This window comes from Eufriesea mexicana, unplaced genomic scaffold (genome assembly GCF_001483705.2).
Source record: "Eufriesea mexicana isolate 0111107269 unplaced genomic scaffold, ASM148370v2 scaffold4744748174, whole genome shotgun sequence".
NCBI lineage: Eukaryota > Metazoa > Arthropoda > Insecta > Hymenoptera > Apidae > Eufriesea > Eufriesea mexicana.
In genome coordinates, this window is record NW_016907937.1 from 295,874 (window position 1) to 310,561 (window position 14,688).

The window sequence follows — 14,688 nt, forward strand, 5'->3', positions numbered from 1 at the left end:
AGAGCGTCGAATGCGCGTACTCGTTGTTTGTATGCCGATCGCGACCACCTTTCGAGGCGGCAGCTCGTGTGGCACTGCCGTAAGGTCGTCGAGCTTCGTTGCTCCTAGCGTATACTGTGTAAAAGTCGTATAGTTTCAGCGATAGACCCCGCGAATAGTGTATTACGGTTTGTAGCCTTTGATCCTTCGCTGGCCCAACGTGGAGTTTCGTGCGTTCTATAAAATCGTGAAGGTTCGTCACTTTGAGCACGAGCGATCGATAAGAAACCAGGGAAACAAGAACCCCCTAAGTTGCGTTAAAACACCCTGTTATGCGAGCAATATTCTTTCCTTCGAGAGTCCAACCATACGTTTATATAACTACGTGCAAATAACTGCGATCTTTTAAATGCATTATTTCATTTTTAAATCGCATTTAGCGCATATTTTACGTATTACAAATTTCATATGAAAATACATGATGAAATTTAAAAATCGAATCTTGTCGTCAGAGATTTATTTTCTCAGGATCCATTTAGGGCTCTGAGAAATAGAGGAATATTTGGGAAATTTAGATCAATTTTCTGGAAATATTTGTGTATTTTTAAGGGAGGATTTGAAGTTGTGGATTAACGTACAACAATATTCGTTTCAGCACACACCCCTACAGCGACCAGCATCGGTCACGGTAGTTCAGGTGCCACTGACATAAGGTCGTCAAGCTTCGTTGCTTCGTATCTGTACAGTCTATACATTTTGCACTCTGTTAAAACCGTATAATAGACTGTGGAACTGAAAAGATAATCGCATTGTACAGGATAATATTAACGATCGAAACTTCGTTAAAACACCCACGGTGAATTATAAAACAGCGTGGGAACGAGTAGCTCGTAATTTATTAAACTTGAGCAATATGTGTAAAATGCATATTGAAATACGGATACGTTAATCTTAATATTCCGATTTTATACGGTACATAAATCACATTTGTATCTTCCGATGATTGCGTTAATGAATTTTCAATCGCGAGTTAAAACGGAATAAAATGATAAAATAATAAAATACGATTGAATGGTAATAAACACGGTTAATTCGAAGTGGAGAAATATTACGCGAAAGTTTGAACGACGATAACCGAGGAAACGTGAACGCTGAAATTCGAAGGCGTCGTAACGTATGAACGTATCGCTCATCGCGCCAGCTTATGTGACAGTAATATAAGGTCGTCTAGCTTCGTTGCTTCGAACATCACCGTACAAGTTGTCAGACTGTAACTTCTTCCACACGATCCCTGACAAAAGCACATCCGATATGGTTCGTAATCACTTCAACAGAATCGCTCTTGCCATAACCTTATTTCATTGTTTTCGTTTACGTAACGTTCAGCCATTAACGCGATTGCTCGAAACAACTATTCTACCTCATTCCTGTCATTTCGAACAAAAATCAGCGTTGCAATTGAAAGCATTGGGTCCGATCTGTTCCTTCAGATAGTCCCAATCGCACACGCCCATTTGACAGCCTTCGTATTCCAGAGGTCTCTCGTTTAAATAAAACCTCACTTTGTACGAAGAATTACACCTGCAAGAAACGTGTAAACCAATCTGAATAGCTGAAACGAAGGTCAAGGTGATCGTATACGTACTCGTAGAAAATGGCCGCGAGATTGGCAGCGAAGGGTGCCAGATGAGAGGTGCTCCATTTCCTGTTCCCCATGCTGTCAAAATTCGAAGCTGTCAAAGGTACCGCGTCCTTCGCGATTCCCATCGATGTGAGGAACAATTGCAGCGCTGAACTATGGGTAAAATAGAAAACACCCTGCGGCTCGTCGCTCGACGTCCCGTTCTCCAATTTTCTAAAGTGTCGGGATCGAAAAGTAGCACGGTATCGATTACATTCGCATCGATTAATCACCGTAGGTGCATTAAACACTTACGCGAAACGAGTAAACATGTCCTTCAAGGGTGGACATCCGACAGCACTGCTCATTTCTTGACCGTAACTAGAGTGATAGTAGTAATACAGATCTTCCTCGTACTCGAACAATTGAAGTTCATCTTTGGTGAAAGCTGCACACCAGGGAGACTTTTCGTTTATGTACCAGGCATTCTCGAAGACGCACGAAGTGTACATAATTACAGCATCGTCTAAGTGAAATTGATTAATTAAGCTAGCAAGTAAGAGCCTCGTCGACTAAGTGGACTTGGATCAACGAGAAATAAATTTATTTCGAGTCTTGTCGAAAATCATTTTATACCTAATGAAAGGCTATTTGGAAAGCCGAGTCGCTGACTAATGTCGTCGATTATTTGCCTGAATAGCGGGCCATTTATTAACTCTTTAACTTCAGCATTGGTCGATGAATTGCCCATTTGTTCCGTCCATCGCTTACATATTTTATACAGCTGAGAATAAGGTATACTCCATGTCAGAATCGAGAATTGCCTTAATAGTCGATGGTTAATATTTTTACCAACCTTCAATAAAGTGTCTTCAGCGGCTGGTACTATTTCGGTATCGATAGACACATAGTCACGGCCAAAGAGACCGGTAATGAAATTTTCCATGCTAGCTATTGTTCGTTGAAGGTCTGTTGATCTAAACTGCACAGGATGAAAGCGAAACGAGCGAGCTGTTATCGAAATCGGTGGATATTACTTTTCGGGAACTTACCTTGTATTTCGTCTTCGAAACGTCAGCCGAAGAAGATTGGAAAATTTCTGGGAAATAATTTTTGAACCGTTCACCAAGCGATGATAAATCTTCTTCGCCTTGCTTCGTTAAGTACTTCCACTTCTCCACTGAAAGATCTGGATTCAATTTCCACGATTTCAGCTTCTCCAAGTCTTTCTGGCACAGGCTACCGTCTAGCAATAAATATAGAAGATCGTTGAGAAGTGAGAAATCATCGTGATAAGATCACTATCGATAAAGAAATTTTACTTACTTCCGTTTTCATGGTTCTCGATGATCTTTCGTTGAAGCTTTGGCAATTTGTGTTTCATGTCCCGAATCTCATGTTTCCCAGGGTAACGAGTGCCATGTCTAATTAGCATCCAAATTTGTATCGGTTTGCAGTCTACAAAAATATTTCAAATATTGTAATATTTACTATACTTGATACGTGATAATAAATTATTCTGTAAATAATCACAGTGAATCTCTCACTTACCCGGTATAGCGGTATCCTTAATCAAATCATGCTCGATCTCATAAGCTGTTTTCGTGCCAGCAAACCGATACGGATAATTGTCATCGGAGTAACAATAATCGGGTATAACATGGCTAAAGGCTAATTGATTCGTGAAACAAATAACAGCACATAATATCGTAAAAATTTTCACGCTCGACATTTTTCTGCTAAATACTTCTTTCTCTTTTGCAATTGGAAACAAAGTGACAGGTGGTACGGTAGTAATTCAGGAGATACACAGTCGTGATTGACAAAGAGAACGTAAATACGTGAAGTCGTTACACGAGAGAGGTATTACCCGACAAAGAATAAGGATGTATTCAATTGAAAATAAGACTCGACGAAATTACTTTGTAGCAGAATTTATGAAATATGCAATCCGTGTCACGGGACGGAACATACGACTGATCGTTTCAACGAATGTTTGAGCACTGTTACTCACGTACGGCGATTGAGCGATAGAAATATTATTAACTGTACGTTCTCCGCTTTTATAGGAAGGAACTGCCAAGCCTACGTCGTATCAGTAGCCTCAGGCTTCGAAACTTGGGAAGATTGAATATTTTCGAACGTACATTAGAATGGATATTGTCTGGTATATAGAAAAAAAGGTATGGTTTATTTGTCTGTGTGAATGGGACAAAAAAAGCTTGCATAAAGTTAAACAGAAGGTCGAAACATTTTCGATAACCGGTTCTTCATGGAGTCCGGCAAGATCAGCTTGTTAGATTGTATTCTGAAGAACAAATCTGGAGACTTCCTGATCATTGGAAATATGATTTATTTGCTAGGAACAATGATTTATCTCGATTAATATTGAAATGGAAAATTATATTCTTGTCAGTAATAATATTAATTAGAGCAGATCCATTGGAGTAGGGTAACGGTTAATTTATTATGTTTATTAGATCTGTGCAAAATTTGTTATAATCTGGGTATACTTGGTACATGGAATACGACTGCGTTTCTTTTTCATCCGTGTACAGAGATTTTGTAATACAATAAATAAATAGAAGAATTTTCATTTCTTTAATATGGCAGAATTAAACATGGAATGTATTACATTAAAATATTACATATAAAGTATATAAGTATGTCATTTAACTTACTAGAAATTGCAATACGAGATATTTCTCACATGCTGTGATTATTATCTTCTGAAAATCTTATGTTATTTAATTATTTAATATGGCAGAATTAAACATGGAATGTATTATATTAAAATATTACGTGTGAAGTATATAAGTATATTATTTAATTTACTAGGAAATGCAATACGAAGAATTTCTTATATGCTGTAATTATTATCTTCTAAAAATCTTATGTTATTTAGTTATTTAATATGGCAGAATTAAACATGGAATGTATTATATTAAAATATTACATGTGAAGTATATAAGTATATTATTTAATTTACTAGGAATTGCAATACGAAGAATTTCTTATATGCTGTGATTATTATCTTCTAAAAATCTTATATTATTTAGTACGTATCTTAAAGTTCCTGATAAGCAGCACGCGATACAAACGTGAAGTTAAAATCGAACGTGTGTATTGAGATAAAACAATAAATGGTAATCTGCATAACCAGAATACAGTTCCAGAGGTGTAATAATAACGAGCTAGAATAAAAATCATTGGTTTCACTGTCTATAATAACGAAGAAAACAAACGTACTGGAAAATAAGTAAATGATCGAATGATCGGGATAAAAAGAAATTATGGAAATAACTTTCACGCGAGAAATAATCAGAAAAGATAAACGAATATGTGTTTAGATCATGCTATAGTTTAAATCACGCGTTGATTATTATTACTATTATATGTTCTTGATATTTCCCGTTATCATCCCCAGAAATCTTGTCTCCATTGACGTCGGTAGCACACGTGAAACGTGTGATTTGATCAAAATCAGCAAATCATCGACTAAATGTTTTACGCAATAATACTCATTAACATAAATAATAGAGCGCGAAATAAGAAAAAAGAATTTATAAAGAGGAAATAGTGACATTTATTCGTAATAAAGCCCAAATACACAGCAATAGGCGTGAAATGTTCGAGCCTCGTACGAAAATGTGGAATAATTGTCTTTTTCTGCATCCCAAAGAAATCCCATTGCTGATTGAATAGACTGATTTGCTTTCTCTATGATAGTTACACTGACCACGATTTTATACCTAGAAATAAATATGATTAAATAAAATTATGACTTAGGATACGTTGAAACAATGTACACGAGAGTAATAATTGTATTAAAAATGAAAAAATAACTACCTATCGAAGTTCAAGTTCTTGATTTTGTCTCTGATAGCACTAGCCACTGACTCGCAAACTTTCAAGCACTCCACAGCATCATAAGAAATATCTTCTAATTTAGTAATCATTGTCATCTTTATAATCTTATCCACTGGATCTACTTTAAACGGATTATAAGCTGTCAAACGATAAGTATTCTGATACTTTAACGCCTATAAAAATAAAAAAATCGAAGCAAACAAAGGTGTTATCGATTTAGTAAAGTGTTCCACAAATTTATGAAGTCAGTAACTTTACTTCTTATGACAAGAGCTAATTTTACCTTGTTTGTATATATAAATGCAAAAATGTAATCAAGGAAATGAAATTGGAAATTGATGAAATTATGTTACATATATCGTTGAATAAAATATCAACAATCGAATTTATTTTATTAGTATTTAATAGAAATAAATTGTATTACTTTTAAAAATAAAGATGTGAAAATTTAAAGGAAATACAAAGGAAAAATGCTACTGAATAACAAACAAAATTTACACAAATTATAGTAAATTATTAAAAAAGTCAAAAATAAAAGAATTCTAAAAATGTTTAATTATGTGACAATTTATTTAGATGATGTAAAAGAATGTAATAAAATTATGATTTTTCTTACCTCGCGTTCATTTTCACTAATTAATTGATTGTCCATGTTTACTTAGAAAAGAGTGGTATATTAAATGAAATATATAATAAGAAATATAGCTACACCTAAGATATTGTATCTGATAATGAATCACGTAAACAATTAAATAATTTTTCTTAGAAGTACTTGAACCACCGACACCTATACAAAACAATCTTGAATTGTTACTTAGAAACCAAGCTAAACAATGTTGATTGATCAATTATCTGCTACAACAAAATCAATAAAGGTGTGTGTTGAATATTATGAAATAGGAACATATATTTCTCTCACACCGAATATGATATTGAGGTTATTATTTTTCACATCGAATATTTATTTAAAAATAAATTTAATAAAATTTTTAAACTGTCTATGAATATTTACATTTATTCTTATAGCCCCAATAATAGGGATTTGAAATACTCCCAATAATAGGCAGTAAGTATGCAGAATGTTCGAATCAATATCGATTAATGCGATATATCGAATTGATTTGAATTATCGAAATTTGAACGCTTATGCGCAGTTAAGAAACCGCGTCTTTTGACATCGTTTCGTTCCGCGTGATTCGAATAGGATAAATTATGTGAGTAGCATTATTTAGTGTCAAATGCAGCTTCTTTTTGTAAATATTAGTTGTGATTATACGTGTAATGTGAATTGAGCAAAAATTTTCTACGGATTTCTTTGGGATGATGTATAATTCGAACTAAGAAGTCGCCGGTAGTCCACCAAGGTTAGTCACACATATTAAAATATATATTATATCTTATATGTTATGAAATTAAATGAAATTAGCACATATGGTTAAATAATCGATCTACAATTTCAAAAATTTATTTATTATGACATTAGTAATTTTGCCAATAATTGCCCATTTTGTCTCCCATAGAGTAATGGTTGAATCAAAGACAAAGGAATAAAATGTAGTTCCTAACAATATTGTACTTAACAGTAGTAAATTAGAAAATTATCATAATTAATTGGGCAATTAAATTTTATCTCGTGTTACCTATAGGCACAAGATATTAAATAATATATAAATATTCGTGGATCTTTTTATCTTGTCATAACATATTTAATGACTTACATAAATTTAATCAGTCGAATAAAATAAATTGCATTATGATAAATTGACAAATTTTTGGCTTCATTTTACACTATGTCAATTTCATAATTATGCATTTAGTTTATATATAGTTCAATATAACAATAATTAAATTTTTTTTCCTTTGCTAAATACATACAAATATCTCACTATCAGTTGCAAATGTTGTACACCTCTAACAGTAATTGCAAACAACAACTGAAACAAATAGATATTTCGACATTTGCAAAATTTATTTAGATATTAGATGTAAAGAGTGTTACCAAATGAATCTCAATGTTTTATTTTTGAGATAAAGATATGTTATAAACGGCAACATAGACAAGATAATTAAATATGAAAGCATTTAAACATAATCATAATATAATATAAATTGAAGATATACATTCATGCCTGAGACTTAGCATTAAAGATAAGAATTTCATAATTTGCTTTAATTATAAAAAGTTTTTTCCAATATAAGAATTGTTCTTTAATAAAACAGAATAAATGATAGAGTTTCGGTGCTAAATATAGGACATGAATGTACTTCTCACTTAATAATATATTATTCGTTTGTGTGATGTCATCTGAGACACATCACTTTAAACACTAATACACAAAATATGGGTTTGTGCTACTTTACTCTATATAGAGATCAAAATCTACTGACACAGTGAAAGAATTATGTGTCAATTGAAACCTTATTTTTTTCTTTCATCAATTAATTAATAAACATATCTGGTAACAAAAACTTTACAAAGATACGTATTTCCATGCATAAAATTCATTAATTATCCTAAGATAACAATTCAACTTCACTTTGAATATTTTGTCGTGCTTGCTCTTCATATTTGTCTCGAAATTCCTTTGTGGCAAAAATATTTGGAATTTGCACAAAATTCTGCAATACCTAATTTATATAAAAAACAGTTAAGGAATAATGTACAACAAATACAGACATCTTTATGTATAATGTAGCCAATGTGTTATTACCTTTAAACGCAATGCAGTATACATTGGTTCGCTAAGAAAACTGTATTCTCCACGTATTTTTTCTCTATATTCTGCATAACTTTCTGGAGAAGAACCTAGCATAGCCATATCCAAATCTAAAAAGTAATGAGCATCTTCACCCCCAAAGGCACCACCAATTTTATGTGCATCAGTACTATGTGTTGCAGCTACTTTCAAAAGTTCACAAGTTTCTTCCCTTAATTCTGCATCCTATTTTCATGAAAAACAATATAAAAAATTTATCTTCCGATGAGAATAATAATTTGATATAATACATACAGCTGGAATTTCTGCTTCATCTGCGAATGCATTGAAATGCTCCAAACTCTTGTTTTCACCATCTAAAGCTTTGGGATCATATTCAAAGCTATAACACAATTAAAATTTATTTCATACTGTTTCTTTATCTCATTTCGCATTACTACTTACTTCTGAAAGAATAGGGCAAGAAGTACAGCTTGTGGATTCTTTAAATTATCCTTAATTTCATAATAACAGTTTAATTTATTATGAAGAGAATCTAGATTATGATAAGTACGTTTCTCTTCTGAATAAGCTTCTTGCAGTTTTGTGAACCATGTATCACAGACACCACTGTCCAAACCATCAGTTGCTTCTGTCCAACTCTCTTCTATTGATGCCATTTCCCTCTAGAATTATGTTGGGACTATGTATATATTCTTTGAAATATTTTTACCCAAAAATCTGTTTTCCCAATCTTAATTAAACACTTTTAATTAAACATAGAGCTCTTAATTTAATCAGGGCAACAAATTTTTACATATGAGAAAATAGTAGAAACTTTTGTAGAAATGAGGGCATTTTTGGGAACGAAAAAAATTATTTTCATTGATTTTACATACTTACAATGTATTAAATTTAAGTTAAACAACGTGATATTTCAACTTAGAGACGAAAAGTAAGAAATTGTGCTACGTTGAAATTCTGATTACCGAAACATAATGCGTCGCTGCGGGTGCTCGCTGACGGAATGGATTCTACTTGATAAAATAAAGTCCGCTTCCATTTATTGATCGGATTGTGTTTGAGTTTTATCAACGAAATACAGCGTGATTTGTAATTACCACTGTTTCCGTAAAACATTGCTGTCGTTTTTTTGTAAAATATTTAATTCGTTAAGAACCGGTTGAAAAAGATGCAGGGTATGAAGTTAAAACAAATTTGAAATCTTCATTTATAAAAAAAAATTTGTATTCAATTGTATCAAATTTGTAGCTAGTTGGTAACCCTTGCTGAGTGTTTTGGGTTTCCCCGGATAAGGAATGTATATTATCGAGCGGTAGTCAAAATTATATATCAGTGGACCTTTTGTTTTTATAATCGATTACATTGGACTATCTACATATTGCAGATTTGAAAGATTATAACAATTGCAGGAAGAACATATTCCCATCGCTAGTTCTATTTCCTCAAAATTTGCCGCCATCGTGAGAGACAGAAATCAGTTTATTGCTCTTGTAAAATATGGAAATCTTTCACGTAATTCAAAATAATTTGCGAAGATTTTTGACCGTATGTACAAAGGGAATGGTGATACCAAAATACAGATTGTAACATTTTCTTGTGAAAAGATGTAGTTAAAAAATTGTATTTTTTGTCTTCCAATAATTTAACCTTAAAGTTGTATAAAATAATACAAAGTGACATAAAAACTAAATTTATAATATAATAGATAGAATTTTTGATGCGTTATAATTGATTATTTTAATAAAACAGAAATGGGAAGTATAGTGTTAATTACATTAATCTAAAATTATTTTGTATTATAGTTTATTGATAAAGCTCTTGTTTATATCTACAAAAATATAGCTGTAGTTGGTAAAATAAAAATATTTTTTTCAAGATATGCATTTCTTTTCTTTTTAATTATCAAGAAAAAAAAATAAAAATGGATAAGAATATTCTTATATTATTATATATAGTTTTTATTGGACCATTGTCTATTGCATTATTTTTGTATGGATTCTTTCCTTTGGTACATTATGATAACACTATAGCAACACAAGATAATATACCAAAATTTATAAAAAATGCAAGGTGAGCTCAATAATTATATAAGAAAATATGGATAGGTGACAAAATTACATATTATATAATATTTTTTACATTTTCATCGCATATATCTTCTAGAGTAAAAACAGATACATTGTATCAACCAATGGCTAAGAAATTGGTCATTATGGTTATTGATGCCTTAAGGTGGGATTTTGTAACAGGATCAAGTGGGAATGTTATAATGCCTATTACAAGTAGTCTTATAGCAAATTCTTCAGCTTCTTTGTTCAAAGCTAAAGTACAACCACCGACTGTTACAATGCCTAGAATAAAGGTGCTAAAGTTGTAATACATTTTTTATAAAGTTTGTTTTCAAGAATTAAAAAAAATATAAGCAAAATAATATTTTGTATAACATAGGCAATTACCACTGGTATGATACCAAGTTTTATCGATGTAGCTCTAAACTTTGGAAGTAAACCAATTTCTGGTGACAGTGTACTCTTCCAAGCAAAAGAAGCTGGTTATAAATTAGTACTTTATGGAGATGATACTTGGATCACATTGTTTCCAACTATATTTGATCGTTATGATGGTACAACATCGTTTGTTGTAACAGATTTTACTGAGGTATTGTTTTAGTTTATCTTTCTTAAGTCCTGATACAACATATAATTACAGTAAGATTTTCCAATATAGGTTGATAATAATGTGACTAGGCATATACATGAAGAATTATATAATAATAATGATTGGTCTATAATGATTCTTCATTATTTAGGTTTGGACCACATTGGTCATGTTCATGGACCATTTAGTCCATTAATTAAAACCAAACTTACAGAAATGGACAATTTAATAGCAAAAATTCATTTTAAAGTTCAAGAATGGGTAGGTGCAGTACAGTACAAAAAATATTTCAGATATATAGTACAAAATATTGATTTCTTAAAAGTATAGAAATCTCAATATATTTTCTATATTTATAAAATCAGTATATACTTATTATCTTCAGAATCAAAATAATGATTCTACCTTATTTATTATCTGTGGGGATCATGGGATGAAAGATTCTGGTGGTCATGGTGGTTCAACAGTATCAGAAACAACTGTTCCCTTTATTGTAATTGGTGGGGAATATCATCAAAATTATAATAATACCATAGAGATATCACAAATAGATATTGCATCTACATTATCTGTGATTTTGGGAGTGCCAATACCATACCCTAATATAGGAACTGTCTTTTTGGATACTTTATATGATTTACCTATTTCAAAGAAGTTATTTATACTTTATTACAATTCAATGCAAGTCTTTAATCATTTCAAAGAGGTAGTTGATTATGAGTCTGAATGTGAGTAAATTGATCATACTTAAGTAAATATAATTTTCTAAACAGCATCATATATTTACTCATCCTTGCAGATGCATATCAGAAATATTTAGAAGCAATAAAGCTCCATAATGCATGGTTAGATACCAAAGATCAATCAGATGATATGACAGATGATATTGTTCTTTCCTATAAGACTGCACTAAAGGGAATGAAAGAAATCCTCATAAATAGTACAGTGAAATATGATTTCCAGATAATAACAATAGCTATATTTTTCTTATGTCATGTAAGAGTAAAAATTAGTTTGATATGTAACTATGTTAGATTGTTTCTGTATAATTTAATAACTATTTCAGATTACTTACATTTTGGTAGGGAAAATGTCTTCTATGCCACCTACATTAAAAAATGTTTTATCTTTTATTATTTTAAATATATTTTCATGGCTGTTGGTGAATTATTTCTGGAAAAGTGAAGATGTATCATTACTTTATACAAGAAATTTCATCACCACTATGATAGCATTGAGCATAATAATTGCTTTAATGATAAATTCCTACTTACTTGCCAGTATTAAGCATCTTAGCATTTTTTCATTCGAGGTAAATAAAATATGAAATGCAAATAAGAAAAGATTGATTATATTGTAATACAATCCTTTTTCAAAAACTAGAAAGAGAATGGCATAGAAAAGTGGCTCCTTTTATTCGGGACATTAATACATGCAATTAGTCTTAGTGGTAGTAGCTTTGTGGAGGAAGAACATCAAACTTGGTATTTCTATTGGGCCACAGTCCTCATATTATTGCTATACAACTCTATCACGAAATTTTTCATGCATTTACGATCGTAAGGCAATTTTTCTCTAATATAAAACGCTACGCTATGTAAAATATTGTCTTCTGATACTTATTCAGTATCAAATTTCAGTTACAGAAGCTTCCAACAATGTATGCATGCACAGGTTTGCATTAAGCTGTTGTTATTACTAATAGGACACAGAATTCTTCGAAAATTAAATAGTACTGGGGATAAGTATGCTCATCTTCCCGATATAGCAGGATTTTTAGTAGAGCAACAGAGCAAATTGGGCATGACTATTGTGCTTGTCACTGGTAATTTAATTATATATTACCATTTCAATCATTGAAGCTAGAATATATTCTAAAACCCTCAAAACTACTCTCATAGGTCTTGCACTCTTGACATGGATTGATTTTGTTCACCAGAGTAAAAAATACAAAAAGCTATCCTTTCTACTGAACTCAGTAGCCATCATATGCATTTATCTTCGTCATATGCATAACAATAGTGTTGCCAAAATACCATTTTTCCCTCAGATTAGGTAAGCTTGTTGCTTATTTAAGAAATTTCTAAATATACATACATGTTTTGTTCTGTGACCATTTGTTACAGAGAGGTACACGAAGTACAAATTTTCTGGTTTCTACTACTAATAAATTTCGCAAATTACTTTTATAATTTAGTCCAAATAAGAAAATTCGATACCAGACTCTTTTTAAGAGTTTCTTTGCATTTTATTGTACGAATGTGGACTATGATCTCAGCAATGCTTCATCAGCCACACAATGTAATACTTTTGCCACTTCAGATAATTTTCAGTAGCCTAATTCGTGGAATAATTAAGAACGATATTACGCAAGAGATTTACGTGTTCTTGTATGCGTGGATTGGCAATGTGTTTTACTTCTATCAGGTAATAATCTTATAATAGGTCATCGCTATAATTGAAGCAACTTTCAAACAAAACATGCAATTTTCTACAGGGAAATTCTAATAGTTTGGCGACTATCGATGTAGCTGCTGGTTATGTAGGTGTACAATCATACATACCATTAATTAATGGTTCGTTATTGTTAATTAATACCTATTCAGCTCCGGGTTTGGCCTATCTTCTGCTTGTGTATCATGCCATCTTGCAGCATACGTTCGAGTGAGTAGTTTCGGAATTTCAATCCTTGAAATGGAATTCGTGTTAACATGACATGGTGAAGTTATGTATTTTTTTTTTTAGTACTCGGAAAATAGTTGCACAAATTAGTAAAACGTATATTACATGGAGATTGTTGCCAGTAGCTATTTACACAATTATAATCAGCATTCAGCGTCATCATTTATTCGTCTGGTCAGTATTCTCACCGAAATTATTGTATGAAGCGGTACATTCCGCTGTTATTTGTTTCATTATATTTATCATGCTAATCTTGACTATATTGCAAGAGACAATAAATAATTCTGCAAGATGACCGTATATTTTCTTGTATGATTTCTTCGTCCAGGTCACCATCGTATTTTAAATCTTAAATTAAATTTGGCAGTCTTAAACTCTTAAACAGAAAATTGCGAAAACTAATAAGAGGAATGTTAAATTCAAAGAAGTTTATTCGACTTTTGATAATAATCATTTTACAATCGATATACTTAACCAAATTCTTTTATACTTTCTATAAAAATCAAACGTATAAAAGTTTTGTAATAATAGACGTAAAATAGTAAATTTGTAGAAACTTTCTTTTGCGATCAGAATAATCTATCGACCTAACGAAGCTCGGATTCTAAATAACTTGTACATGTATAAATTTCAATAATGTATAGTTACATAACGATGTATAACGTACAGGAAGGAAAGAAAAATAATTCTATAAAATTCATTTGAATACGATCGTGAGAACAAAAGATCCGTTAGGATAAGTCAGAGCTAAAGTTCCAGTATCATGAATCATAATGTCGACGCATTGTAGTATTCCTCGTGCACTAGAATGATCTATGATATTAAACATTAACTTTTCATTTTCCTACTATCTACCAGCAAGCTATAATTTGCAATATAATTACAGAAAGTCATTTCTTTAAAACATTCACACAAGATAATGCTTGCAAATAATAGTACCGTAATCATGCAAAACAGACATCCTAAGAAACTCGATGAAAAGCAGTATTGCTCGATTGCTAAAAAATAAATTATTTTCTATAGGAACACAGCAATAATGGATAATTACTACAAATAATGCTAAGGTTGTTAAATCTAAGTAGCAGTGGTATTTCATCCCTTCGTGTATATTTATTTAACTTGTTGTTATTTAACTAATTAATTCGAAACATCGGTAAA

The 14,688-nt window shown here is 31.6% G+C and overlaps 4 protein-coding genes across 4 annotated transcripts; 1 reads left to right on the top strand and 3 right to left on the bottom strand.

Moving 5' to 3' along the window:
• Positions 1 to 494: 494 nt before the first annotated feature.
• LOC108546308 (multiple inositol polyphosphate phosphatase 1) lies at positions 495 to 3,622 on the bottom strand. Its single transcript, XM_017898323.1, has 8 exons — positions 3,152 to 3,622; positions 2,927 to 3,058; positions 2,653 to 2,846; positions 2,457 to 2,582; positions 2,237 to 2,384; positions 1,916 to 2,126; positions 1,625 to 1,834; positions 495 to 1,560 (listed from the first exon to the last, which is right to left on the bottom strand). Exons 1-8 carry the CDS (start codon positions 3,330 to 3,332, stop codon positions 1,410 to 1,412), a joined length of 1,353 nt encoding a protein of 450 aa, XP_017753812.1. The 5' UTR covers positions 3,333 to 3,622; the 3' UTR covers positions 495 to 1,409.
• A 1,564-nt stretch (positions 3,623 to 5,186) lies between these two features.
• On the bottom strand, positions 5,187 to 6,122 carry LOC108546278 (tctex1 domain-containing protein 1). Its single transcript, XM_017898281.1, has 3 exons — positions 6,087 to 6,122; positions 5,450 to 5,643; positions 5,187 to 5,352 (listed from the first exon to the last, which is right to left on the bottom strand). The coding sequence occupies exons 1-3, from the start codon at positions 6,120 to 6,122 to the stop codon at positions 5,187 to 5,189; spliced, it is 396 nt and encodes a 131-aa protein (XP_017753770.1).
• A 1,862-nt stretch (positions 6,123 to 7,984) lies between these two features.
• On the bottom strand, positions 7,985 to 9,151 carry LOC108546328 (uncharacterized). The gene is made up of 5 exons (XM_017898347.1): positions 9,070 to 9,151; positions 8,632 to 8,852; positions 8,482 to 8,569; positions 8,182 to 8,412; positions 7,985 to 8,098 (listed from the first exon to the last, which is right to left on the bottom strand). Exons 2-5 carry the CDS (start codon positions 8,844 to 8,846, stop codon positions 7,985 to 7,987), a joined length of 648 nt encoding a protein of 215 aa, XP_017753836.1. The 5' UTR covers positions 8,847 to 8,852; positions 9,070 to 9,151.
• A 942-nt stretch (positions 9,152 to 10,093) lies between these two features.
• On the top strand, positions 10,094 to 13,825 carry PIG-G (phosphatidylinositol glycan anchor biosynthesis class G; the record flags this gene model as incomplete). Its single annotated transcript, XM_017898294.1, has 13 exons — positions 10,094 to 10,260; positions 10,354 to 10,552; positions 10,639 to 10,848; positions 10,918 to 11,109; positions 11,234 to 11,576; positions 11,648 to 11,844; positions 11,915 to 12,160; positions 12,232 to 12,407; positions 12,495 to 12,673; positions 12,750 to 12,903; positions 12,975 to 13,275; positions 13,346 to 13,512; positions 13,594 to 13,825. Coding segments are annotated over 13 exons (2,763 nt in total), but the record flags the coding sequence as incomplete, so codon positions are not given.
• Positions 13,826 to 14,688: the final 863 nt, after the last annotated feature.

Coding starts and splice junctions, on each gene's coding strand:
- LOC108546308 (XM_017898323.1), bottom strand. CDS start 3,332: ATGTCGAGCGTGAAAATTTTTACGATATTATGTGCTGTTATTTGTTTC. Junction 1,835..1,915: donor GACATGTTTACTCGTTTCGC/GTAAGTGTTTAA, acceptor CCGACACTTTAG/AAAATTGGAGAACGGGACGT. Junction 1,561..1,624: donor CTCGCGGCCATTTTCTACGA/GTACGTATACGA, acceptor CGTTTCTTGCAG/GTGTAATTCTTCGTACAAAG.
- LOC108546278 (XM_017898281.1), bottom strand. CDS start 6,122: ATGGACAATCAATTAATTAGTGAAAATGAACGCGAG. Junction 5,644..6,086: donor TTAGTGAAAATGAACGCGAG/GTAAGAAAAATC, acceptor TTATTTTTATAG/GCGTTAAAGTATCAGAATAC. Junction 5,353..5,449: donor AAGAACTTGAACTTCGATAG/GTAGTTATTTTT, acceptor ATTTATTTCTAG/GTATAAAATCGTGGTCAGTG.
- LOC108546328 (XM_017898347.1), bottom strand. CDS start 8,846: ATGGCATCAATAGAAGAGAGTTGGACAGAAGCAACTGATGGTTTGGAC. Junction 8,570..8,631: donor CTTGCCCTATTCTTTCAGAA/GTAAGTAGTAAT, acceptor ATTGTGTTATAG/CTTTGAATATGATCCCAAAG. Junction 8,413..8,481: donor ATGAAGCAGAAATTCCAGCT/GTATGTATTATA, acceptor TCATGAAAATAG/GATGCAGAATTAAGGGAAGA.